This window comes from Haemorhous mexicanus, chromosome 3 (assembly GCF_027477595.1).
Source record: "Haemorhous mexicanus isolate bHaeMex1 chromosome 3, bHaeMex1.pri, whole genome shotgun sequence".
NCBI classification, from domain to species: domain Eukaryota; kingdom Metazoa; phylum Chordata; class Aves; order Passeriformes; family Fringillidae; genus Haemorhous; species Haemorhous mexicanus.
In genome coordinates this window covers 116,882,327-116,906,567 of record NC_082343.1, presented here as the reverse complement: position 1 = coordinate 116,906,567, position 24,241 = coordinate 116,882,327, and the positions used below count along the sequence as shown (strand labels likewise).

The 24,241-nt window shown below is 49.2% G+C and overlaps 1 protein-coding gene across 2 annotated transcripts; it reads right to left on the bottom strand.

Annotated features, from left to right (window-relative positions):
• Nucleotides 1–899: 899 nt before the first annotated feature.
• LOC132325620 (interferon-induced very large GTPase 1-like) lies at nt 900–23,883 on the bottom strand. 2 transcript variants are annotated; one of them, XM_059843148.1, is made up of 3 exons: nt 23,722–23,883; nt 21,569–21,751; nt 900–12,287 (listed from the first exon to the last, which is right to left on the bottom strand). In XM_059843148.1, the coding sequence occupies exon 3, from the start codon at nt 12,283–12,285 to the stop codon at nt 4,897–4,899; it is 7,389 nt and encodes a 2,462-aa protein (XP_059699131.1). In that variant the 5' UTR covers nt 12,286–12,287; nt 21,569–21,751; nt 23,722–23,883; the 3' UTR covers nt 900–4,896. The 2 variants fall into 2 exon arrangements, with proteins under 2 accessions (XP_059699131.1, XP_059699132.1); XM_059843149.1 differs by lacking the exon at nt 21,569–21,751.
• Between the last annotated feature and the right edge of the window lie 358 nt (nt 23,884–24,241).

Here is a 24,241-nt window from a genome sequence, read left to right as displayed (position 1 = left end):
GGAAACTGACCAATTGTAAGGGTTAGGGAAACTAGCCTATGGGGTCACAGAGAGATAAACAGGCCTGGAGGACCGGAGTGAAGACTTCTGGTTCAATTCCTCTGACTTAGCATATTCTTATCTCTAAGTATTTCTCCATGGGGCCTTAGGTGGCCCTGTGCCTGCTACAGAGGTTACAGAGACTGGAGGCAGAGGACTCTAGAAACGTAAATAAATTGTTAGAAACTGCATGGAAATTATGTAATAACACAGGACTGGCTTGATGAGGTAAAGATGGAGAACTCATGGCTGCAATAATGGGTCCCAGAGGGAGAGAGGAGTTGTTGGGGAAGAGGCAGAACATGTTGAAGATGTTTTCAGTAATGACCATTAGGAAAAGATCAGTGTGCTATTTGCAAGGGAACAGGGTGTAAGGGTGATTTTATGATGATACTCTATTCCCTTATTTTCTGCTCTATGCCCAGAAATGGTGCTTTAAGGTGGGTCCAGAGAAGGGACAGTGATGCCTTAGGATTCAGCTTTTACATTTTTTCAATCCTGTTTTGCTTTAGGGTATAACTCAAAAACACCAGTAGCCTGTCAGCTACTGTTCTCCCATTTTATTCAGACAAAACAATTCCTCTAGGCCTTAAAATCAAGAACACCCTACTGTCTCAGGCCCCAAAAATCATAAACAAAAGTGACTTGGGGAGAAGCAAACTGGGGGTAAATGACTTTATTACCTGAAGCTGTAATTGGAAGATTAACCCCTGATATGTAAATGGACCAAACTTATAACTGTATGAAAAACTTGTGACCATTGTCCATCTTGGGTGTAGCCTCTGGGAAGCTTCTGAGTGCCCATGGTGTCACTATTTAAGTCCTTTAATGTTGGCAATTGAGAGACAGGACTCCCCATAGATGTTAGCAAGAAATTGTTTATTGTTCATACAGCGAAGCCGTGAAGTTGTCTACTATTATCTCTAGAGCTGGGTATATATAATCTAACAGCTTTAGATAAAATTTTCCACTGCCAAGCAATAATCACATTACTAATGTTTCTTAGCTACATTGCTTAACCCCAAGCACCTGCAGCCTTATATGACTTACTTAAAGCACTACATTCCTTTTTGCTTCCCCTCTTACATTACTGTTTGAACTTCCCATGGTTTCTTCCCCACAAGAGCCAGGATGTCTGGACCATCCATCATCTCCACAGTACTTCCTGCTCCACTGCCCAGCTGCCTCCCCATACTTTAATAAATGCCTACTTTAATTTTCTTAATCTTTTCTAATGTCTGTTGCAGGTAGCCACTGAAAGGCACTAACAAGAGCCTTGGGGCTTTTGTGTAGGCGTGGTTCAAAGCCTGTGGGAGATCAGCGTGCGCAAATATCGCGATGTCACGGGCAAGCAGGGACCCTTCCCCCTTTACCATTGCTCTACCGTTGGCCCCTGCTATAAAAACCCCTACCCAACGGTTAATAAACGCCATTTACCGTCGACCACATTGGTGTGTACAAGTAATTGGACCGAGTGGCAAGAGGGGTTGCCGCCGTGCCGTTCCCGACCCAGGACGCCGTGCCTCAAGCGGGAGGCAGCAAGTGGTGCCAAAACCCGGGAAGGAAAAAAGGAAGGTGCCCGGGGGACGGGGGTCGCCTGGGCGGGTGAATGGCGGCTGGAGCGGCGGGTTCAACTCCGGTGGGGGGGACGCCCCCAGATGACCAGCAAAGGAGAAATGGAGTCTCATGCTGAGATCATTTTTAAAGTTTTTAGGCAGTCAGGGGTGGACTGCAAGCCAGGAGATTTTATCCTCGCTGTGACAAGGCTCCTGCAGTTAGAGGTTCTTGGGCAGCCGGGACATATTTTATGCCCGGAGGTGTGGGACAATTGTACTCGCGCCCTAGCTGAGGAAGCAATGTCCTCAGGGTCGGGGAAAAATCTAAAATTATGGGGAAAAGTCATGCGGGCCCTACAGAAATCTCGCCTGGAGCGGGAAAAGTGGGAGGCCGTACAGGGCGGTCCGCAGGCGGAGTCTCGGCTGGGTATGGGGGCGGACACACAGAATCATGAAGTTGCTGAGTGGGGGAATTTACAGCCACGGGAACTTTCTCCCCAGCTCCCGAGCCCGGGCGCACTGGCAGCAGAGGAGAAGCAGTCATTTTGGAAGGGGCTGTTACAAGAGGCGCGGACTGCAGCCGCTACTGCTGAGGCGCAGAGCGCAGCTGTTGGCTCAGGGGCGCAGAGCGCTGCCGTTGGCTCGGGGACACGGGGTGCTGCCGTTACCTTAGGGCCTGGTGAGGCCTGGGCCTTGCATGCTGCAGGATGGTGAACCCTGGAGGCGGGGGAGCGCGTGCCCGCATTGTACTGCAGCCCCTCTCTCTGCCCCTGCCGACCGCACCCGCGTCCGCGCAAACGAGGGAGAAAGGAAAAGCACAGAGGGGTTAATGAGACTGCTCAGAGCTCAAGTTTGAAGACTTGCAAGATGCTAGCCTCCTCCAGCAGGAGGTGGGGGGAGCCTAGAGGGAGGAAGCAGCCCAAAGCCAAGAAGGAGGGGTGCAGTAAAAGTCTAATGAGAAGGTCCAGGAGCCCAGAAGTCTCCAGCCAGTTGCGTTCCGGACCTGGGTCAGACTCGAGCTGGGAGCTCACCCCTCACATCGTGGCCCGGCACTTCCTCAAGAACCTCAGGGCTTTTGTGCCCCACCATGCCCTGCAGCTGCCACCAGAGCCCACCACACGCTGGGGACACTTCTGGTGTGACGTCACGGTGAACGGTTTGGACACGGTGCGGTACCCATGGACATGGTGCAGTTCCTGCACCCCAAAACCAAACGCTTCCGACACTGGCAGCAGCAGCAGCAGCAGCAGCTGGAAAGCAGCAGGGAGTGGTTACTCTGACCCCCCACCAGAGACTTGGGGTTCTCCCCATGGAATTTGGGGTCCCCTGGAAAGATCTGGGGTCCCCTGGAAGTTTAAGAAGATAGTAGAATTGAATGGTGCCCACTTAAGTCAGTAAAACCAGACCATCAGGGCAAAAACTAATAAGATTTGTAAAGCTTGTTTTGCAGGACTGAATCCCCAGACTCCGCGACGGCCCACATACCTCGTGTCCTGAGGGCTGTGACAAACCATCAAGCAGCCCGATGGCGGACCGAGGTTGACTCAGTGGCTGAGTTAAAGGAGGGGCCGGCGCAGAGGAAACCCCAACAAAGCGACATCATAGTTAAATGTTGTTTTTGGAAGCCTTATTTTAAACAATATCCATCAAGTGGAACCCTGGCCAGGTTCTGACCCTACTTGAATGGATAGAATGGTGTCCATTGAGCGGAGTTTGAACCCTGGCCAGGTTCAGACTCTGCTTGAATGGAATGAAGTAGTGTCCATCGGATAGAGTTGGAACCCTGGCCAGGTTCTGACTCTATCTGAATGGAACGATCGATCAGCCCAAAGGTTTCCAGCACCTCTGCAAAGATGACAAAGCCAAGGAAGATGTCCTGAATTTTTTTTTTTGTTGTTGTTTTTACAAACCAGGTGGGGTTAGTTAACATTTTGTTTGTTTGGGTTTGTTATGGTTATGTTATATTGTTCAGTTTCAGCACATTTTTATGTTTGCTGTCAGTTTTAACCTTCACATTTGTCATGTTTTTAACTAGTCATAAGGGGGGGGGAAGTGTGGGAGATCAGCGTGCGCAAATATCGCGATGTCACGGGCAAGCAGGGACCCTTCCCCCTTTACCGTTGCTCTACCGTTGGCCCCTGCTATAAAAACCCCTACCCAACGGTTAATAAACACCATTTACCGTCGACCACATTGGTGTGTGCGAGTAATTGGACCGAGTGGCAAGAGGGGTTGCCGCCGTGCCGTTCCTGACCCAAGACGCCGCGCCTCAAGCGGGAGGCAACACAAAGCCTCACTCACGGGTGATCTTGGATGCCCTGTGACAGCATTACTTTGTTGCTTAGCTGGCTTGGTTTTTTGTTAGATGAAGCAAGAAGTTTTTTTCCCTTTCCCTGGCCTTGCAAAAGCTGCAGCAGCAATCCTTCAGCAGCTTTTTTCCCCTTGAATTATTTGGTTTTGTTTTAGTCAAAGATGAGGAAATAAAGAGGATCTGTTCAGTAGAATGTGAAGGAACTGCTCTGCCTGGACACAGACCTCGGAGAAAGCTGAACCAAGAAGAGAAAGGACCCTGAATCTGACAGCTGCTGCAGAAGGTGCTGGCAGACAGGATTCTCCACATGGGGCATTCCAAAGGCTTTCGCTCTGCAGTGAGGCCAAGGGCAGGAGCAACTCCTGCTGGGGCTGAGGGCTGGAGGGAAGGGCAGCAGCCCCAGGCACCTGAGCAGGAGTGGCTGTTCTGGACAGAGACACAGCACCTCTGAGACAGGCAGTGAAAGCACTGCCTGCGCCCCAGGGTGGTGGTGTCACTGCTTTCCTGAGCCCACAGGCACAACAGCGCCTACTGGGAGAACAGCCTGATTTGGTCCAGGAGGCTGCAGCGATGGAGGGAAGGAAGGATGGCACCCAAAAGCCAATCATCCCAGCTTGCAGCCAGCATGGAACTGGCCTCAGGTCCCGCAGGCCTCTCTCTGAGCAGGACAGCTCCTTGCTGCAGGAAAACTGCCTTTGGGGCACTGTCCCTTCTTGTCTCACAGCAGCTGATCCAAGGGGTGCTTTGAGTGCTGCCTTTGCCCCGTCACTGGCCCTCGGGCTCAGCCTTGGCCAGGAGGCCAATTGCCCAAGGAGGTGGTTTGGTTTGGCTCGAAGACAAAGCTGAGGGAAAAGTTTATGGCAAAAAGGCAAGAGGATTCTGGCTTTATCATGAGGGAATGCGTTAATAAGCAAAGGCTGCAGTAATACGCCTTCTTTAATGAAATTTGGGAGGAATTAGAAGCTGTAATTTCCACGTGGCATGAGAGCATCATGTTATGTTTATTTGAGAGAGACCCTGGGACAAAGCTGTTTTAAACTGCAAAAACCTTGAGGTTCTTCCTTTCTGAGGACATGGGTTAAACTTGTCCAGCTCAGACAGAGCTTCCTCCTTGGTAATTCTCTGCCATGCCTCAGGGATTTCTCCTTTGCCCTGAAATTTCCCATTGTACAAAGCTTCCAGCTGTGTCCTGAAACGAGACACAAACCATTTCCAGTATGCCTGCATGGATGAATCAGGAAGAATTTTCCAAGTGGAATAAGGAGGTCCAGCATCCCGGTATCTCTTGTAGGGAATCCATTCACTGCCACGAACTCTGAATGTGCAGTCACTTGCAACATCGCTGGAACAAATATCAATGGCCAGGTGGTCTGTCTCATGCCACTTGAGTCCCATCAAACCCTGTGGTCGATGGTAGACCACTTGATGGTCTCCATGGTGATTCCACATGGTGTTTGTGCAGACAGCCCCACAAAAGGGACACTGCGCCCAGCACCCCGAAAAATGCTCTGCCAGGATGGTGTGAGGCTGCCTTGGAAATGAGCTCAAGTCAGCACCAGCAAATTCTTTCATGAGCTTGTCCCTCAGGTCATCCAGAGGTTGTGCCATGGCACTGCTGAGGAACTCAATGTCTGTGACCTCCTGATGCTCAATGCCCTTCAGGTCACTTCTGGGCAGGTTGATCACCTCAGTCAGTTGCCTGCAAAATTCATCCAGCCAAATAGAAACTTTGTCTTCTCTGTCTTTTCTGTCTTTGAAAATTTGGGTTGATATAGAAACAGCTGACAGGAGATTTTTATACAGAATATCAAGGGAGGAATCTAAAAACATCTTCAGCCTCCTACTCCCATCTAAACAGTAATTCCTAACTCGTGTCTCAATGTAACTCTCACAAAACTGTTTTGGAGACGTAAGGTACTGCTTGAAATACTCAAAATTTTCCTCTTCTGCCAGGTATCTCAGGATGCAAACTTCCAGATTGGCTCTGCTGCCCCTGAAATCCGGGGATTTGCCCTGCATGTCCTCAGCAATGGCTTTAGCTGTCCTCTCATAGACTGCACGGCTAAGAGCTGGTTCAATCTTGTCACAAAGAAAAACAACAAAAGTTGTGACAGAAGTGGCTCCTTGGCAGGAAATCTGGAAACATTGGAAGAAATCTTCTCTCTTGCTGCTCAGGTACACAACTGGGTCATTTGCCTTCTGGAATGCTTTGTGCATGGCTTTAAACCTTTCTGCTGCCATTCTGCACAGATACAGAGACAAATCTATGCTGTACTCTCTGTTAAAAGTACAGGGTGCATCACTGGGGACAGAGCTGACACCTTTCTGTACTTCATTGAGTATTTCATGGATAAAATTTTGACTGTAATTCCGTTTCTCCTCTTCCTTCTTAGCAATGTTTGTCTTCACACACGCTATGATGTTGTCTGTGACGTGCTGAAATTTGATCATATCAGCATTGGAAAGGCTCCTGAAACCTGGGAAATAGCCTAAATACTTTTTCTTCATGATGTGTTTCTCTGGATCAAAAGAAAACCCTCTGCCTCTGGGAAATGATCTCAGCCGTGCAGGGAAACCTGGCTCCTTAAACTGCTCCACAAGGACATCTTCAATTTCTGCATCAATATCCACCCGTTCTGGAGGACGAGCAGCACAGGAGACTTCGGCAATCCACTCATTCCAGACAAGAGTAAAGTTGTCCTTCAGTTCTCTCTCACTGAGGCTCTTCCCTTTCAGACTCACAGCCAGCTCCCGACTCCTTCTCAGGAGCTCATCTTCATAGCTCAACTTCCTTGCATCCAGTTTCCTCTGCTCCTTCTGGAGCTCAATGAGATTCTCACATTTCTTTTTTGTTTCAAGAAGAAGAGTCTCTTTTAGGTCTTTCAGCTTCAGCTCTGTGCTTGATTTCCACTGGACCAGTGTCTCACAGTCTTTGTCTTCCCTGAAATACTTTTCCACTTCTTTCTCAATGGCATCACTTGTCTCTTGCACCAGCCCTTCAAGGTGTTCTCTGGTGACATTCTGCATGTCCCCATTCCGAATTTTGTTGTCCAGTCTCATCTGTACATCTAAGATGTGACTCCTCAGCTTCCAGGTCCACTGACTAAAGGCACTTTCCAGTTTCCTGTACACAGCAATCTCCAGGGAATTCTTGAAGCTGAACACAAAGTTTTCATTCACCAAAGCATTCCAGAGGTCACCAATACGAACTTTCAGGCTCGAGAGCCTCAAAATGCTGCACTGTGACTGCTTCTTGGCAGCCTGGAGGATTTGGCTCTTCAGTTGCTGGACATTCTGGCAGTAGGTGGGGTTGGGTGGTGCCATTGGGGGGTTTCCTTCCCACAGGTGAGCAAAGTAGTGAATGTGGGTGTTCACATCAAAGCCAATGACATCGCTGAAGGAGGAGATGTCACAGAATTCCTGCTGAGCAGCTACCACGGTCATTTCATCCAGCTTTTCCTGCAAACGCCTTTGTCCTTCCATGTTCTGCTCCTTGGCAGCTGCTTCTCCCACGTTTTGGTGGACAAAGAGGCAGCTTGGGGAAAGATTGACTTGCTTCATCCTCAGGAAAGCCTGCACAGCAATCTGGAGAACATCCTGCATTTCTGATGGATTTTCTCCAAAGATATTGATCACAGTCATGTTGCCAACACCAATGACAAAGGTGGCCAGCTCTTTGTCATGGTTCAGAGACTGTTTATTGGCCATCTCGATGGCTCGAAGTCCCTCTGTGTCAACCACCAGCACAAAATCAAAGCCCAAGTCTTGCTGCAGCTCCTCTCCCACTGGGATCAGCTGCATGAAGGCTCCACGGGTGCATCTCCCTGCGCTGACGTTGAACTGCAGACCAAACATGGCATTCAGCAGGGTGGACTTGCCTGTGCTCTGGATGCCGAGCACAGAGAGCACAAACACTCGTTTGTCCCCCAGCCTCTCAATTAAGCTGTCAAAGATTGCTCCCACCCAGCGCAAGGGCAGGTAAGAAGCGTCCCCATCCATCAGCTCCACAGGGTACCCTGAAACCATCAGCTCTGCTGCAATTTCTGGCAGTTTGTCAAAATTGGCATTCTTGGAGTTCATTAATTGCAGAGCTTCATAAATCTGCCCTGCCTCTCTCAGAAGGTGCTCCAGGCCAATGGATGAATCATTGATTTCATCAGAGATGGCATCCAAGCGACCCAGCACCTCAGCTTTCACCCTGGGGTTTTTTTTGCTTTTCTTTCCTGTCCTGGTTTCTGACCATAACTCATGATAGTCTCTCCTCAGTTCTTCAAGGCGACCACAGGACAGCTCATCCATAAAGACCTTCATCCACTGCAGGAAGTATTTCTTGGTATCTGCTGGCTTGGCATGAAGAAAGCCAAGGAATGATTTCATCAGTGGGTTGAGAGGGAAAGCTTGCTCAAGTTGCTTTCTTCTTAGTACTTTCTTCTCATTTTCAATATCGCTGCGATGATGCTCAATGCTCTTGTTCCTCTTCTCTTGCAAGTGAGTGAGTTCTTTGTCCTTTTGGCACCACTGGTGCCACAGTTTTCCTTGAAGCGGCAGCAGCTGGGATTTGATCTCAGACAGCTTCTCTTTCTTCAGAAGTTCCATCAGTTCCTTTGCCTTGGCTTTGGCTGTCACACATGCAGGTTGATCTGCATCCACTATGAATCCATGCTGGCGAGCTTTGTCCACGCAGGCCTCCAGGCTGAAACATGGATTAGAACCTTCCAGGAGATTCCCAATTGTCTTGGTCAGCTCCTCCATCAGTTCTGCTTCGTTTCTGTTCTTCATCCCTATTTTTATTTTTTTGCCGACTTGTCCAGCTGCAGCATTCTCTATTTCTGTGAGAAGACAAACCAAAGGCCTTTGTGATTGCAACAGGTCCTGCAGCAGCTTTTTCCCCCTGTTGTCCATGTGCTCCCAATCAGACACAAGAGCCACGTTGACAGCAGATACCTCCTGCAGGAACTGCAGCTGTGCTCCGTGATCCCTGGCGTCTCCATGCAGGTTACAGAAAGCCACACAGCACTCAAAGGTGTCATTTGGGCTTCCACCAGGGCAGTACCAGGCGATCTCCACCAGCCCTTCCATCAGCAAACGCTCTCTGGTGCTGCCTTTGCAGTGGCGGTGGAAGAAAGTGTCATGTTTGCATTTGCTCAGCAGAGCGTTCAAGAGCTGGGACTTGGAAGAGGAGGCCGAGCTGCCAATGCGGATGAAGGACACGATGGGTGTCTGTGCCTGAAAGATGAGTTTGTTGTTGTAACTCTTTGTTTGGGCCGGCTTTCCTGACTTGTCCACCTCTTTCCAGCTCCTTTGGATTTGGCTGAGTGCGTAGAGCGGGAACTCGATGAGTGAAGTGCTCGGGTTGGGCACCAGCAGAGGCAGAGCCAGTTGGCAGAAGGCCAGCTTGGTTGCCAGGGTCTGTCTCAGGAAGTCATCAGCACAATGGAAAATGGCCATCTGCAGGTCCATGGGGTGCACATGGCTGTCCCTGCTTGCACATTCAGGGGCTGCTTCCTCCCAATCACCAAAAAACTGTTCAAAGGTGTCTGAGTGTTGGTTCTCTTTGGCTGTGGCTTGTGGAAGACCTGTAAGTTTTGGGTTGCTGTCATCCCAGCAAGTCAGGTACCTCACCTGGTAATCCACAGTTAAAAGCTTTTGCAAGAAGCATAATGGCAGTTCCTTGTCCCTGCTGGGCTGGCTGTCTTGCAGAGATGTCTTGCAGATGGTGTGGAAATCTCCCATCCCCATTTTTCTTGGATAGTGACTTTCCAGTCCAAGGCGCTTGAGCAACTGCAGGAACTCCTGGTTTGTAATGGCTTCATTTTCTCTGGATTCACTACTTTCTGACTTGGACTGGGAATGACTCAGGGCCTCAGGTGTTGGAAGAGTGTCTTCCAGGTCTTTGACTATATTCTGTAACCTCTGTTCATCCCATTTGTCATCCAAGCACCCACTGATCAAGGAGTCCAAGTCCCGTTCCAGCCTCTCCCAGTCTTCGTCTCCATGGTGCTTTTGGAGGAGATTCTTTATCCGTGTGGACCACAAGCCTTTCATGTGATCTTCCATGAAAACTAAACGCTCCCTCTTTTTCTCAAGGGACAGCTCTTGACTTTCAGATGTCACGGTCAGACCCGTCAGCAGGAGGAAGGCCTCAGCTCTGTCGGCATCTTGCTCCTTCAGGTTCACGTACTCCTCATGTGCCGCTTCCATTTCCTTGGCCATGTACTGAATTTCTGGGTGTCCAAGGAGGTGCTGAAAAGTGCTGCTTTCCACCTGGTACCCTGTGCTGGTCGCAATCAAGAGCACCAACAGTTCCATGTCCTTCTGAGCCTGTTCCTTGAGAGACTGGAGTAAGGAATAAATGGCCAGGCTGCTGGTCTGGGTGGCTTTTATCTTTGCTTCATGAACAGCAGAAGCAGAGCTTCCTGGTGCATAGGTGACAGCATGGATGTGCTCCTGCATTTGCTGCAGTGTTTGGATGAGCTCTAGTAGCTCAGAAACTTTGGGAGATCTGAGAAGTGATTGCTCAGTCTGGAAGATCCATTCCATAATGAAGGAAGCTTCAGGGAAGTCCTTGACAGAGTAGATATGAGGATTCAGGAGGCTTCTTAACTTTACCTTGATAGATGTGCTATTTTCTGGAGGTGACTCCTGGCAGCTCCGCACGGTGTTCACAAGGAGGTCCTGCAGGGCTTTGTCCGACAGGCACACGTTGATCCACACACTGGGGTTCTGGGTTTTTGCACTCAGATCATCTTTTAGCTCCATCAGCATGAGCAGCTTCCTTTCATCCATTTTTGCCACCTCCCAGGCCTTCACAATCCCCATGAAATCTCTGGCCTCTTGCACTGCACTGTCCACTTCCTCTCCAAAAACGGAGCCAATGCTCTGATTCGTCAGCGCTTTGTATGCAGCCCTGAGGGCTCTGCTCATCTGACCAACAGACTTAAAATCCCCACAGTGATTGCACAGGATGACTTCCCACACTGGGATCAGCTGAAAGCCACGGTCGATAACGCACCACGTTGTGTTATCAGACACGAGCCCCGTTTTCCACTGAGGAAGGGAAGCTGTGTCTGCTGGGCCCCCTGTGTTGGCCACGTAGAGCTGAATCGCTGTATGAGAACTCTCTCTGGCTCTCCCCAGGACAGAAGCCTGTGAGCTGGATTTGGAAACATCCAGGGTCCCTTCTACACTGGCCCCAAAGCCACCCCAGCTGGCCCCAACAAAGCTGTTCAGTGCTTCAGAAGTTTGTCGTTTTATCTCTTCCTGCTGCTCGGCTCGGAATCCTTCTGTAGACGCCTTCCACCAGAATATCCCCCCAAAGTGGAGGGGACCCTGGTTTATGTGGGACCCAAACCTGCTGAAGAAGCTCTCACACATCTTTCGGAAGATGGCCTTGTCTCCTTCCTGACTGAAGCTCAAAAGCTGCTCCATGCCTTGCAGCTCCCGCAGAGCCGCATCCGAGAGGCGAAGCTGATGCCTTTGGAAGTAGCAGGAGGCCAGAGGGATGTACTGGTACTTGGTGGTGCAAAAGTAGCTCTGCTCAGAGCGGGACTGGTGGGTGTCCTGTGACTGCGAGAAGCTGCTGTGATCTATACTTCCTCTCAGAAGGAGCTTCCAGAAGATAGCAGAAATGCTCATGCTGAGCCCCAGCTGCTCCATGGACTTGGTGAAAGTGGATTCTGCTGCAGAGGAGGAGAACTCCTTCCTCTCAAGCAGCGAACCTTGCTCCGGACCGGCGAGCTGGAATCCCTCAGGAACCCTGAGGAGCTGCTCTCGCTTTGCCAGCACATCTTCAGGGCTGCTGGTTCTGTAGATGCCCTGCAGGGCCAGTCCCCCTGACGCCCTCCTCAGCACCTCTGTGTCAGGGATGTTCTCCCTCCTGCTTGCTGACTGCTCCTGCTGCTCCAGCTGCTTCTGGATGCTCTCCAGCATATCTGCCAAGGGTTTCTCTGCTGGTGGCCAGAACTCTTTGGGAATCTCCATGGCTCGCCACAGAGTCTCTGCTTTCTCCCTCAGAGCATCCTGGCTGTGGCTGTGGCTGTTGAGCATTTCTGTCAGATCCTTCAGAGCTTTTTTGGCCTCATCTTGTCTCTGTTTTGTCTTCTCCAAGTGCTCCTTCTGCACCCCTTTAGTGGTCATTTTGTCATCTGTTATTTTCAGGAGTTTCTGGAGTGCCTTTTTCTCCCAGGGGTGCCGTACCTCACACTCCAGCCTGAGGTAGTCTTCATATTCCAGATGTTGCAGGGCTTCTCTGCACTTGATTCCCAAGATCTGTGTCACTTTGGGCACCCAGTATCCAGCATCCAGTCCTTCCTTCTCAAGTGCCTCTGCCAGGAGCTGGGCCTTTGCATCCCCCTCCTGTGTGTCCTCCTGCAAAGCCATGGCTGTGGAGGAAGAACAGACACTTTCCCTAAGGTGTTGTCAGAGGCCTCAGGCTCCTGGCAGAGGCTCTGCAGCAGCTGCAGCCCTGGGGATTACTCCCACCTGGCTGCTGGAGCCAGGCCTGGGATGGCACAAGAGGCAGGGCCTCCTTCCCAGCACCCTGGATGTGCCTGTTGCTTTCCTATCTGCAGGATCAACCCTGAAGCTGAGTGTGTACCCCAGGGACAACACAGACACACAGAGACAGAAACACAGACACAGAGAGACATACACAGAGACACACACAGAGTCCCTCAGCCACACACCCTGCCCTGGACAAGCTGCCTTCACCATCACCCACATTCTCCCAACAGAACTCCTCAATCCACAAGTGCAGACAGGCGGGGGCATTCCTGGCTCCCTGGAGCACTGGCACAGCCCCTCTGCCCATCCCACAGCCCTGCCTGCATCCTGCACCCTCTGCCCAGCCCTCGGCTGCCCTGCTCGCTGCCTGGCCCAGCCTGCTGCTGCCAGCACCCGGAGGCAGCGCTCACACACTCCCTCCATGGGCACCCCACACTCCCCAGACACTCTACCCCCACGCACCCCAGGGGCTCTGAGCTGTGCTCCTGCTCCAGCTGCCAGCACAGCCCCTCCCTCACCCCTCTCTGGCCTCTTCCCAGGAGCTGCTTCCTGGCACACTCAGGGCCCCACCCCAGTGCAGGGGGAAAATCCACCTTGTCCCTGCCCACAGCTGTGCCTGGGGCATCCTGGTGGCCCTTCAGGAGAGACTGGAAATGCTGGGACCCAACTCAGAGAGGTGCCCTCTGTGATCCGCAGCTCATTAATAGAGAGGGGCTTGTTATAAATGCATATTATAGTATTGGCTTTCCACAATTAATAAATTGATCCTATATGTGTGGTGTTAAAATAACTTTGCTAGAGACATACAGTTTTTTTCTGTTGCTAACTAAAACTTGGAAGTAGCTGATATATATGTATATATGTGTTGGGATAATAGGTTGGGATAATATCCAAGGAACATATGACAAAGACCTGCTACTGATATGCCAACTATCAGCACTCACTGTCTGAAGACAGTGTGGACCAAAGCCCAAGAACTGGAGGTGGTTGTAAGAATGGACTAAAAGCACAACCAAGAAATATGCATGCTCTAAAAAGGTGGACCCAAGAACGAGCCATGCTAAACAGTTCTTAAAGCATGTAAGCTAGTTTTGAGAAAAGTTTAAGTGTGCAAAAACTGATGCAATAGAAATGATATATAAAGGGTGTATCCCAAACTTGCAGATGTGCCCTTGGCTGAGTACCAAGACACACTCGGCCATAAATCTTTGCTTATTGTCTTTGTCTCCTAGTGTCCTTTATTAAACTTTTACATTTTACCAGGAGAGTGAGCTCTGTTTTTTACAATTTGAGCAGCTCGTCCAGGATGTAGCACCTTGCTTCCAAGAAGCTGAGTGGGGACATGGCCCTGCTCATTTCAGTGACCTCGCTTGCTTCTTCTGATGGATTGGTGATTGCAGGTGAAAACCCCATGAACAAAAGGAGACACATAAAGCAAAGAAAAGGGAAAAGGCTCCCTAAAGGTGTGGTAACCCCAAAATTCTTGTGCATAAAGACCTGAAGAAGAAAAGAGGATTGTAAGTACTCTTTGGGGGGGGGGGGGGGGGCAGATACAGGGCAATGAATGTGTGTATGAATGAGACATGTGCTGGTTATTCCAGTCCTGCTGGTTATTCCAGTCCTTCTGAGTGAGTGATGAGTCTCCCAGGCTGTGTTTCCATTCTTTCACAGGAAAAATGGCCAGTATAGAGAGAAAGCATTTGATAAAAGGAGTGAGAAAATGTAGGAATGTGCCCTCCATTGACAGAGTGACTAAATTATTCTTTGTCTACTTAAAAAGGCAAAAAGCCCAGAAGTTTGTCTCCCAGTTTGGTTCAAAAGACACCTCATAAGCCTTTGGGACTTCACCTCAGACCTGGGGCTCTCTGACTGGACAGAGGCCAAGAGGTGCCACGTAGGTAATTCACTAGAAAATAAGAGAACAAAGGAAATAATCACTTTTGTAGGGTGTTTTAGCAGGAGCAAGAACCTCTTGCCCCAGCTTGGTATTTCTCTGTAAGAGCTTTGCTGTCTTTTATTAAACCTTTTTCTGTTTCCAACACTACCTCAGAAGCCATCCTGCTGTAATTTCATGCCATTTGGGGTAGCTGGGCTGTCTTGGATGTGATGGGTTCTTTGAGAGCTCATAAAACCTAGCTTGAAGAAAAACCCATCAAGAGAATCCACTGGGGTAACTGGGACTGGGTCTCAGAGAAGGTCCCTTGGAGAGAGGGAGCCGAGGGTTCTCCTGGCACAATCCACTGGGAAAGTGGGATGATAAGTGGGGAGGAGCCCCACAAAATTGCCATATTGAGGGATAAAATGCCCAAGAACATCTGGGGTTGAACAACACTGCTAGACTGAGGGATACCCAAGAAAATCCAGGATTGGCCAACAACATTTTGAGATTTTATAATACCTGTGTGTAGATAGTAACAAGTGACTTAAAAGTAAAAGGCATCTTATTATTTTTCTTGTGGGGGTATAAGTGGGTGAGAATGAGTGAGACATTAAATAAATAAAAGTGAATGAATGAAAATACCTGTAATGTAGATTGCTTTATTTTCTGGAGGAAGGTGGATTGTGTGGGATAATATTGGAGAGGAAGGGTTTTTTCTGTACTGTGAGGCATGTTCAAGCTGTCAGAGGAATGGACTGTACCAGGGATGAGTGGGTGGAGTCCTGGGGAAAATGAGATAAGGAACAAGAGAAGAGAGCAAAGACCCTCTGGAAATATTGTGTCTCCCTGTCTCCAGTTTCTCTGCTCATGCCAGGAGCTCCAGTCTTCCTGCCCATACCAGCTTCTCTGTTTGTGCCAAGAGCTTTAGCCCTCCTTGCCCATGCCAGGCATGACAACTCCCTAGCTGACTGCTCATGTCAGCTGCTCATACCCCTGTTTCTTTGTTGATTCCAGCTACACTGTTGAATTCTGCTCCTCACTCTGTGCCCTTATTGGATCTAGCTTCAGAGCTGACTTTCACCCTTGTCTCTGTTCCCTCAGAGATTCCAACTCCCTCTTTATCTATGGGAGAGGTTCAAGAGGGAGACAGAACCCCAGCGTGGTTAGGGTCCCGGGAGAAGACTAAGGGTGCCTGTTTCTGCTGTAGTGGGGAAGGTCACCCTCACTTAGAGGAGGCCTGGGGATGGTTCAGGGGATGTGCCTGGTGAGGGAGTGGGAAGAATATGGGCTCTGTCATCTGGGAGATGAATGCCGTCTGGAGCCTTTGATAACTTTAAAAGTGGGCCCCCAAAAGGAAATATTAGAATTTATAGTTCATACGATGCAGAGAGAACTTGGGTAGTAGATGTTCCAAGAGGATGTGATGTAGGTGATGACACAGTGGAAATGGCAGGGGAAAGAGAAGAAGGGTTTAAAAACGCCTGTCATTAAAAATGTAGTAACTAAAAGGGAAATCAGAATGGGAGTAGGACATGTTCTATTAGGTCCTGGAGCAGGTACCAACTTATTAGGCAGAGACTTACTTACAAATGCAGCTGGGAATAAACGTTATACCAGAAAAAGAGAGGGCTGGGGACTCTTAGAAATAAACTGGATATGTGTACACCTCATGTGGTCCAAAATGTGTTAAAATCAAAAAGGGAAAAAAAGAAAAAAAAATCTGGGGGAAAAAAATTAACATTCTCTAAGATGTCAAACCATGAAATAATGATAACTTAATAGCAGAAGTAAACAGAAGTTTAAAACCAGCTCAATTTTTTTATGAAAAACAAAAAGGTACCTGAGAAGAATAGTGGATTTGTCTTTACAAACAAGTGGGTGGGTCTGCCGATAGATAAAACTAGCACTGAGATGAAAGAAACAATGGGAAGGATTCCACTGATTGATGAATGGAAAAAGAGATTTGCCTTTACAAATAAACTTTAGGTTTGCTGATAAATGAAATTGGACATTGAAAGACGAAAGAAACAATGGGGAAGAAAAACCCCAAAATTCTGTAAGAATTAAAAATTAAAAGGGAGGATTATACATTAGAGAGAAATATTTGGTATCAGGTGTATCGGGAAGTCTGTACCTCTCAAGTACCTCAACCAGCGGGGAAAGAGAGAAGGGAAATTGGGATAAAAAGGAGGCTGCGTCCTCCAAAAATTTGAGAGATCCCAGGACAATGCCCCATGGCCTCTCCCTCTATTCGAACAAAGTCAAAGGACTCCTCTGTCTCCTTTTTGGACATAAACCTCTGATGTTTGTGGATTAATTTTCCTAACATTCCTTAACACATGATTGCTCAGAAATTGTGCAATACCAAACTAAAGTTCAGGAGGATCTAGCAGAGCAGGCCCTCCTAGAAGGGGAAAAGATATATGTTGATGGTCCATCCAAATGCTTATAAAAGACAAAGAATACCTGGGGTTACCAGGATGAGGATTGTTGAGGTTGTGAATGTTTGACCACTCTTGTGTGAGCGGCAGGATCTCGGGGGCTGCAGCAGGAGTTGATTCACATAGGTGGCTCGAAGTGGCAACTTCCAGTATTCACCCACCCAGTGGAGGCGGCATGGGGCACAGTTTGCGCAGGGCGCCACTGGGGTGCGGGAGCTGGTTTGGTCATGACAGAGTCTTGGGCAGCCTCGACCCCAGTGAAAAGGAGGGGCAAGGCACAGCTCCAGGGTCCCAGCAGAGGTCAGCTGTCTGCAAGTCTCCGCCACTCCTGGAGTGAGTGGTTAGCTCAATGTCCTCAGCTGAATATATGATGCTTTTATCCCTAATTGTCTTGTTCTGTTTATGCTGAATAACAAGTTTTGCACCTTTTAAGACGTGTTCCAGAGAGTGAAAGGAGGAGAGAAGAAGTACGCAGTTTGTTTTCAGACACTGAACTCACTCCTCCACATTCCTGCTCCTGGACTGTGTTGTCTGTGGATGGACAGACAGCGGGACAGAGCTCTCCTTTCCTTTTAATTACTTTTAGCTAGCTGAGGCAAAGAAGTTCCCTGGATTGTGGGTTTTTTTCCTTTTTTCCCTTTTCTTTGGACCTGTTCACACCTGCTCTGGACTGAACACCCAGAAGAGCACTGGCAGCTCACATCTGGGGCCCACTGGACCAGGCCTGGGCCGCTGCATTTCCAGCGCTGGAGGGACTGATAAGGGACTGAGTGAGCTGAACTGCAACCCATGGAGGGGACTTTCTGGGTTTGTCATCTCTTTTGGAACAGCAAGGGGTTTTATTATTTAATATTGCTTAGGTTTTATTGTTTAATAAACAGGTTTTTTCCACTTTTCTCCAGAGAAATATTTTCTTCCAAACTGGTTGGGGAGAGGGGCCAACTGAATCTGCTTTCCTAGAGGAGCCCCTCTGGGGGGGTTCTCCAAAATTTGCCCCGAACCAGGACACTTGCCCTTGCTGGGGTCACTGTGGTGCAGTAGCAGCAGCAGGGGAGGGGCGAAGGACAGCATTGAAGGCGCTGCTGTGAGTAAAGGTGGGGGGGGGGGGGAGGGGGCAGCATGTGAACAAGCAATAAGACCAAGGCAGAAGATAGCCTTGATTTCTCACTGTCCTGGTTCAGGGCAAATTTGGAAGAGAACCCCCAAAGGGCTCCTCTAGGAAAGCAGATTCAATCGGCCCCTGCCCACAACCGGTCCGGGAGAAAATACCTCCTTGGAGAAAAGTGGAAAAAACCTGTTTATTAAACAATAAAACCCCTTGCTGTTCCAAAAGAGATGACAAACCCAGAAAGTCCCCTCTGTGGGTTGCAGTTCAGCTCACTCAGTCCCTCATCAGTCCCTCCAGCGCTGGAAATGCAGCGGCCCAGGCCTGGCCTGGCCCACCGATGTGAGCTGCCAGTGCTGTGCTGGGTGTTCAGTCCAGAGCAGGTGTGAACAGGTCCAAAGAAAAGGGAAAAAAGGAAAAAAAACACAGTCCAGGGAACTTCTTTGCCTCAGCTAGCTAAAAGTAATTAAAAGCAAAAAAAGAGAGCTCTGTCCCGCTGTCTGTCCATCCACAGACAACATAGTCCAGGAGCAGGAATGTGGAGGAGTGAGTTCAGTGTCTGAAAACAAACTGCGTACTTCTTCTCTACCCCCTTCAATCTCTGGAACAAGTCTTAAAGGTGCAAAACTTGTTATTCAGCATAAACACAACAAGACGATTGGGGATAAAAGCACCATATAGTCAACCTAGGACACTCACTAGTTCTCAAAACCTCGCCAAGTTTTTGTTTTGTTTTGTTTTCTTAAAGCAAAATTCTTTTCTCTTTCTTTCTTTTTTTTTCTTCTTTTCTTGCTGTTGGTCTGGCCTTTCTTGTTTAACTAGTTGTGGCTCACAAGAAGAGGAATTCGCTTCTGCGTTTCCCTTTATAGTTGTTTAAGCAAGGAAATGCTGTGTGCTTTAAGAAAGAAACTGAGGCATCCTAGGCACAGCAAGCCCTTTTTCTCTAGGAGAACTATCCTTTACATGATCCCAAGAGCTGAACAGACAAGCGCAGCTAAAAGACCCAACTGGGTACAAGAAGAGCAAGAAGCTGTGGCCAAAAAAGCTTGTTGCTAAACCCAGAAAGTTTTGAAGAATGCTGATGGCAAATTCTAATGTCACTGTCCCTGTGCTATTAAGAAGTCCTTTTCAGGTACTACTGACAACTGAGGCAGCGATCCCAACCAGGGAAAGACAATGGATCCACACCAGCAGAATCAAAGGACCTGTGAAGGAGCCTGAGGAGTGGACCGTCACATTTAAACCCGGTGATACCAAACTGACTCTTAGATAGGGACTGGGTGGTAATGAACTGGGAGGGCCCAAATGATCCAAGGAATGTACAAAGAATCACACCTAATTGGGAAACAAGGCCAAGTTTATATCAGTGGTTTCAAGAGCTGTCTGAACAAGTCCTGAGACATCTCAGATATTCACCTTGGAGAGGAATACTTCAACTTCAAGCAGGACAGTCAGGACTGTTTCGGTCAGAGAGTTCTCATATTCTGGCTTTAGCCTGTGACTTATACAAAGAAGAGGAGGAATTACAACTTCCACCCGTGCCATACCATATGCCCTGTTTGAGTCATCCTAATTACAGACTAGCTGGGTTAAATATAAATGTTTAAATTGTAGAAAAAAATTGGAATTGTATTTCACACAATCAATTCTCTTGTTGCAGGAAGTGTCAAGTACCATAATTATCCCCTATCCAGATAGAACTCAAAACAACTGAAATGAAAACTTTCATTGTAGATGAGAATTATTAGTGCCTGTTGAATGGGAAATAACTGAAGAAGAGTGAGAAACTACAGTTAAGGAGTGTCAAAAACTATTTGCTTGGAAATTAGCAAAAAGGAAGTGACAAGGAGAAGAGGGCAAGACTGGATTGGCCGCTCGCCACCGAGAAGATCAAATACACCTGCTGTGGGTAACAACCCCATAGGCATGGGAGTTGGGGGTATAAGCCATACCAGACCTCTGTTTTTCCTGTTTCTGTCACTCATCTTTTCCCTTTTGGGATACCAGCAAAACCGTGTCACAAATACTACCGAATGCATTACATAAAAAGAAACCAAAGTTCCTTTTTTATTACACACACGCATGTCAACAGTCACTGCTGTGTCCCATCCAAATTAAGTACCTGTATGCAAAACGGGGAAAAATATTGGATTGTTAGAAACTTAAGAAAAAGCTGCAATAGATTGGGAAGTGAATGTCCAAAAGGGGAGAGATGGATTTGTTTCATATTTGTCCTTAGGGGTGGAGTCCAAGATTTAGTAAAAGAACAATTAGTAAAAAAAAAGGTAAAACAAGCACAGCAATCTAACTCTGTATCAACCCAAATGAATATGCTGAATCGTATTATAAGACTCCAAGTAGTTGCAGAGATAATAACAGATATAACCAGTTGGGCATTGGAATTAAAAGCAAGTCTACAAAGCCAAACAAAAACCATAATGTATCAGAATAAGTTGGCTTTAGACTATCTATTGGCCAAAGAAGGGGGTGTGTGTAGAAAATTTAATATATCAGATGGTTGAAAATAGGTGACAATGAAGAAAAATAAACCAATGTACTAGTCCAAATTTAAGATGCAATGTTGAAAACTACCTGATGGGATAATGTATTGGGGATAGAATGGTAGAAGAAATTTGGCTTCTTCTTTTTATGTGCTATAATGAGTTTGATATTTCTTCCTTGTTTGAATCCTTGTTTTATTTAGCAAATTACCAAAGCATAAGAAATATTGCTCAAGCCAAATGATTTATGAAGAATGAGAGGGAGAATTGTTATAGATGCATATTATAGTCCTGGCTTTTTGCAAATATAAAAATGGATTCCATATGTGTGGTGTTAAAATAACTTTGCTAGAAACATATAGTTTTTTTTTCTGTTGCTAACTAAAACTTAGAAGTAGCTGAGATAGATATAGATATACATAAGTTAAATGTCTGCTTAGTTGGGATAATATCCAAGGAACGTATGATGAGGACCTGCTCCTGATATGCCAACTAACTCACTGCCTGAAGAAGACCCAAGAACTGGAGGTGGTGATAAGAATGGACTAAAACCACAGCCGAGAAAAAATATGCATGCTCTAAAAATGCACACCTGAGAAGGAGCCATGCTAAACAGTTCTTAGAACATGTAAACTAGTTTTGAGAAAAGTTTAAGTATGCAAAAGCTGATGGAATAGAGATGTCTATAAAAGGTATATCCCAAACTAGCAGGTGTGCCCTTGGCTGAGTGCCAAGATGCACTCGGGTTTAGATCTTTGCTTTATTGTCTTTGTCTCCTATTGTCCTTTATTAAACTTTTAAATTTTACCAGGAGAGTGAAGCATGATTCTCACAGTCTCGTCAGGCAGGTGCCCATTAGTGGCCATCCTGGCCACAGCCACCACGGAGCCACTGGGCTTAAAATCTCTGGTGACAGGAGGAAAAGTGCCTGCAAACCTTCAACTGGGCACCTGCCTCTTAAACTTTGGGGTTTTGACTCTTCCACACAATTCTGAGAATTGTCTAAGTTCACTTGAATACTGGAGAGATTTGTTGCTTGCAAAAAATCCTTCTGAGCATTCGGCTTCTGTCCCACCAAGGCCACAACACTGTCATCAGCACAGGAATTGATCTAAGGGGCGTGGACTGGGCTCCTGTTCCCTTCCACTGCCTTCAGGGGCAGCTTTCCCTCAGGAATCCCTGCAGATTTGGGCAATGTGTGCAAGGGCTCTGGGCTCTGGTTCCCCTCACCCACCTCACAGCAGATGCTCCCGTTGCTCCCAGCCTTGGCTTCCCAGCCGACACGGGCAGCCGAGGGCCCCAGCTCAGGGGACACAGCACAGCAGCAGGCCTGGGGTACACGGTGGGTGTGGAGAAGAAGATGGGAACCCCTTGAGCACTCAGGAGGAAGAGCAGCAGGAAGGAAAGGCTCGAAACCCTAAAGGAGAAGAGCAGACAGTCAGGAGAAGGTGACCCATGAGTACGGCAGGTTCATTCCGGGGAGCACTGCAGGCCAACCCTTCTCTTCCACTGGGAATTGCCCAGGCAGCAAAGACTCCTCAAGGCTCTTCTGGGGAGGTGACCAGAGCAGGATTTCACCTGGGACCTACATCCATGTTCCCCCACCAGAAGGAAGCTGGACATGCTGGGGAGGTGGGACAGAGCAAAGCCCCTGAAGGGCACCAAGGCCAAGTGCAGGTGCTGCCCCTGGGTCTGGGCAATTCCAGGCACAGACACAAGCTGGGAAGAGAATGGATTGAGAGCAGCCCTGAGGAGAAGGACTTGGGGGTGCTGATGGGTGAGAGGCTGTCCAGGGAACATCTGTGCTCTGGGGGCAGCAGACAAGGTGAGGAGGGGGCAGAGCCAGGGGAACAGCCCTGAAAATGGGGCAGCAGGGCCCGGTCCCACCGCTGCCCACATCACACAGCTGCTGCTGGGGGGAAGCTCAGGGCCCTGCAGAGGGGGGAGAAGCACAGCTGGGCTTGGATCCCAGCAGGCACTGAGCCCCCCAGCAGCTCCTGTGCTCCCACCAGCAGGATGGGGACAGGAGGGGGACAGCAGAAATAGGAAAAGCTGCTGGCTTCTGATAAGGGCAGGTCAGCAGCAGAACAAAGCTGGGCGTGTGCTGGCAGAGCTCAGGAGGGATGTCAGACACCAATTGTTTTCTTTGGGCACATGTCCAGCTGTTCCTGGGACAGCAGAGCCTCAGTGCAGGACGCCTGATCAGGATTGGAACTGGTTACTCAGGGTCACTGCTGGAGCTTGTCCACGTGAGCCACTTGTCCCAGCCTTGTTCCCCCACAAATTCTCTCCCACTGGAACACTGCCAGAGCTGGCTCAGTCTCAGGAGCAGAGGCTGCCCTGAACAACATTAACTCCAGCCCAGCCACACCCTGAACCTGCCCCCAGGCACCCTTGGCACTCCCTGCACGGCTTCCCAGTGCTGCAGGAATAGGGGAAAAGCCCCATGCGACTGTGTCAGTGCCCGCAGAGAGGCACTGAGCACATTCAGGGCATAACTCGGGACTGAGTTCCTCCTGGGAAGCAAAAGACGGAAGCAGCAAGGCTGGCAGCAGGACCTGCCATGAGAATGCCTGCACCCCGTTTCACAGGAACAGCCCCCCGAGAGTGTTTTCCGCAGCCCTGTCCCAGGGAAAGGGGCTCCGGGAACACCGCTGCCTTTGTGGGGCTGTCCCAGGGACCAGAGCGCTCTGGGTGGTGCCGCTTAGACGGCAAGAGAGGAGAATCCCACCCTCCCTGCATGGGCAGGAAAAGGAATGATCGCCCCGGCTCCTGCCTTCAGGGGAGCGCAGCCATCCGGCCCCAGCGCGGGGCTGGGGGTGCCCGGGCCGGGCAGGGTCGGCCCCGCCTGCGGGGAGCGTTTCCCGGCCGGAGGGGCACGGGCTGGCGGCAGGGAAGGGGCTCCGCTCAGGATCTGTGCCCAGCCAGCCCCACTGCCAGCCCCGCTGCCAGCTCTCGGGACAGCCTTTGCGCCCCTGCAGCCTTCACTGCGTTCCTCCATCCCCTGCATCCCTCCTCTTTCCCCCGCCGCTCCGCTCCCACTGCTCTGACCCCGGCCCCCTCCCAGCTCAGCCCCCGCAGCGCACACGGCTCCCCTGAGCTCCCCCAAAGCGGTGCCAGCAAAGGAGGCTTCCTGCAGCCCACGCTCGGAGCACACAGCGCTCGCCCGCGTCCCTCAGCCTCATCTTTTCCTACCCGGCCATCTCCCCAGCCCTGGCAAAGCACCGGGAACAGGAGGCAGGAGAGCAACAAGATCCCGCTCCCGGCTGCTCCCGGCTCCCAGCCCTGTAGCTCATTCACATCCCCATCCCCATCCCCATCCCCATCCCCATCCCCATCCCCATCCCCATCCCCATCCCCATCCCCATCCCCACCCCCATCCCCTACCTTCTCCCTCCGGTCCCGGCAGCTCCCGGGCTGGGAGAAGCCCATCCCAGCCCCTTTTTATGCAGCCCTGGCCATCCGGTGGGTGGGGGGGTTCCCATCGGTGTTCCAAATCCAGCAGGGTAATTCCTGGAAATCAGGCTTTTTACTGTAGCAGAGTGTGAAAGTGAAACCATCCTTTTGGAGGCACGTGACTCAACTACTGCTCAAATTCCACGTGGTTTGACTTGGCTCACAGACAACACTCGTCTGCTTCAGACCTCTGACCAATTGAGGAAAACGCCAATCACTTGGTTTTTTAAATTTTAAGGATTTAATAGTAATAAAATAGTTATAAAAATAATAACACAATTAGAGGAATAATAATTTAGACAATTTGGATTAAGACAATACGAGACAATACAAACAAAGAGTTACGGACGTCCGGGTACCTCTTTCTGGGCAGCACAAGCCCGAAAAAGGACACCCGTTAACAAAGGATTAACCCTTAAAAACAACAGCCTGTTGCATATTCATACACTTC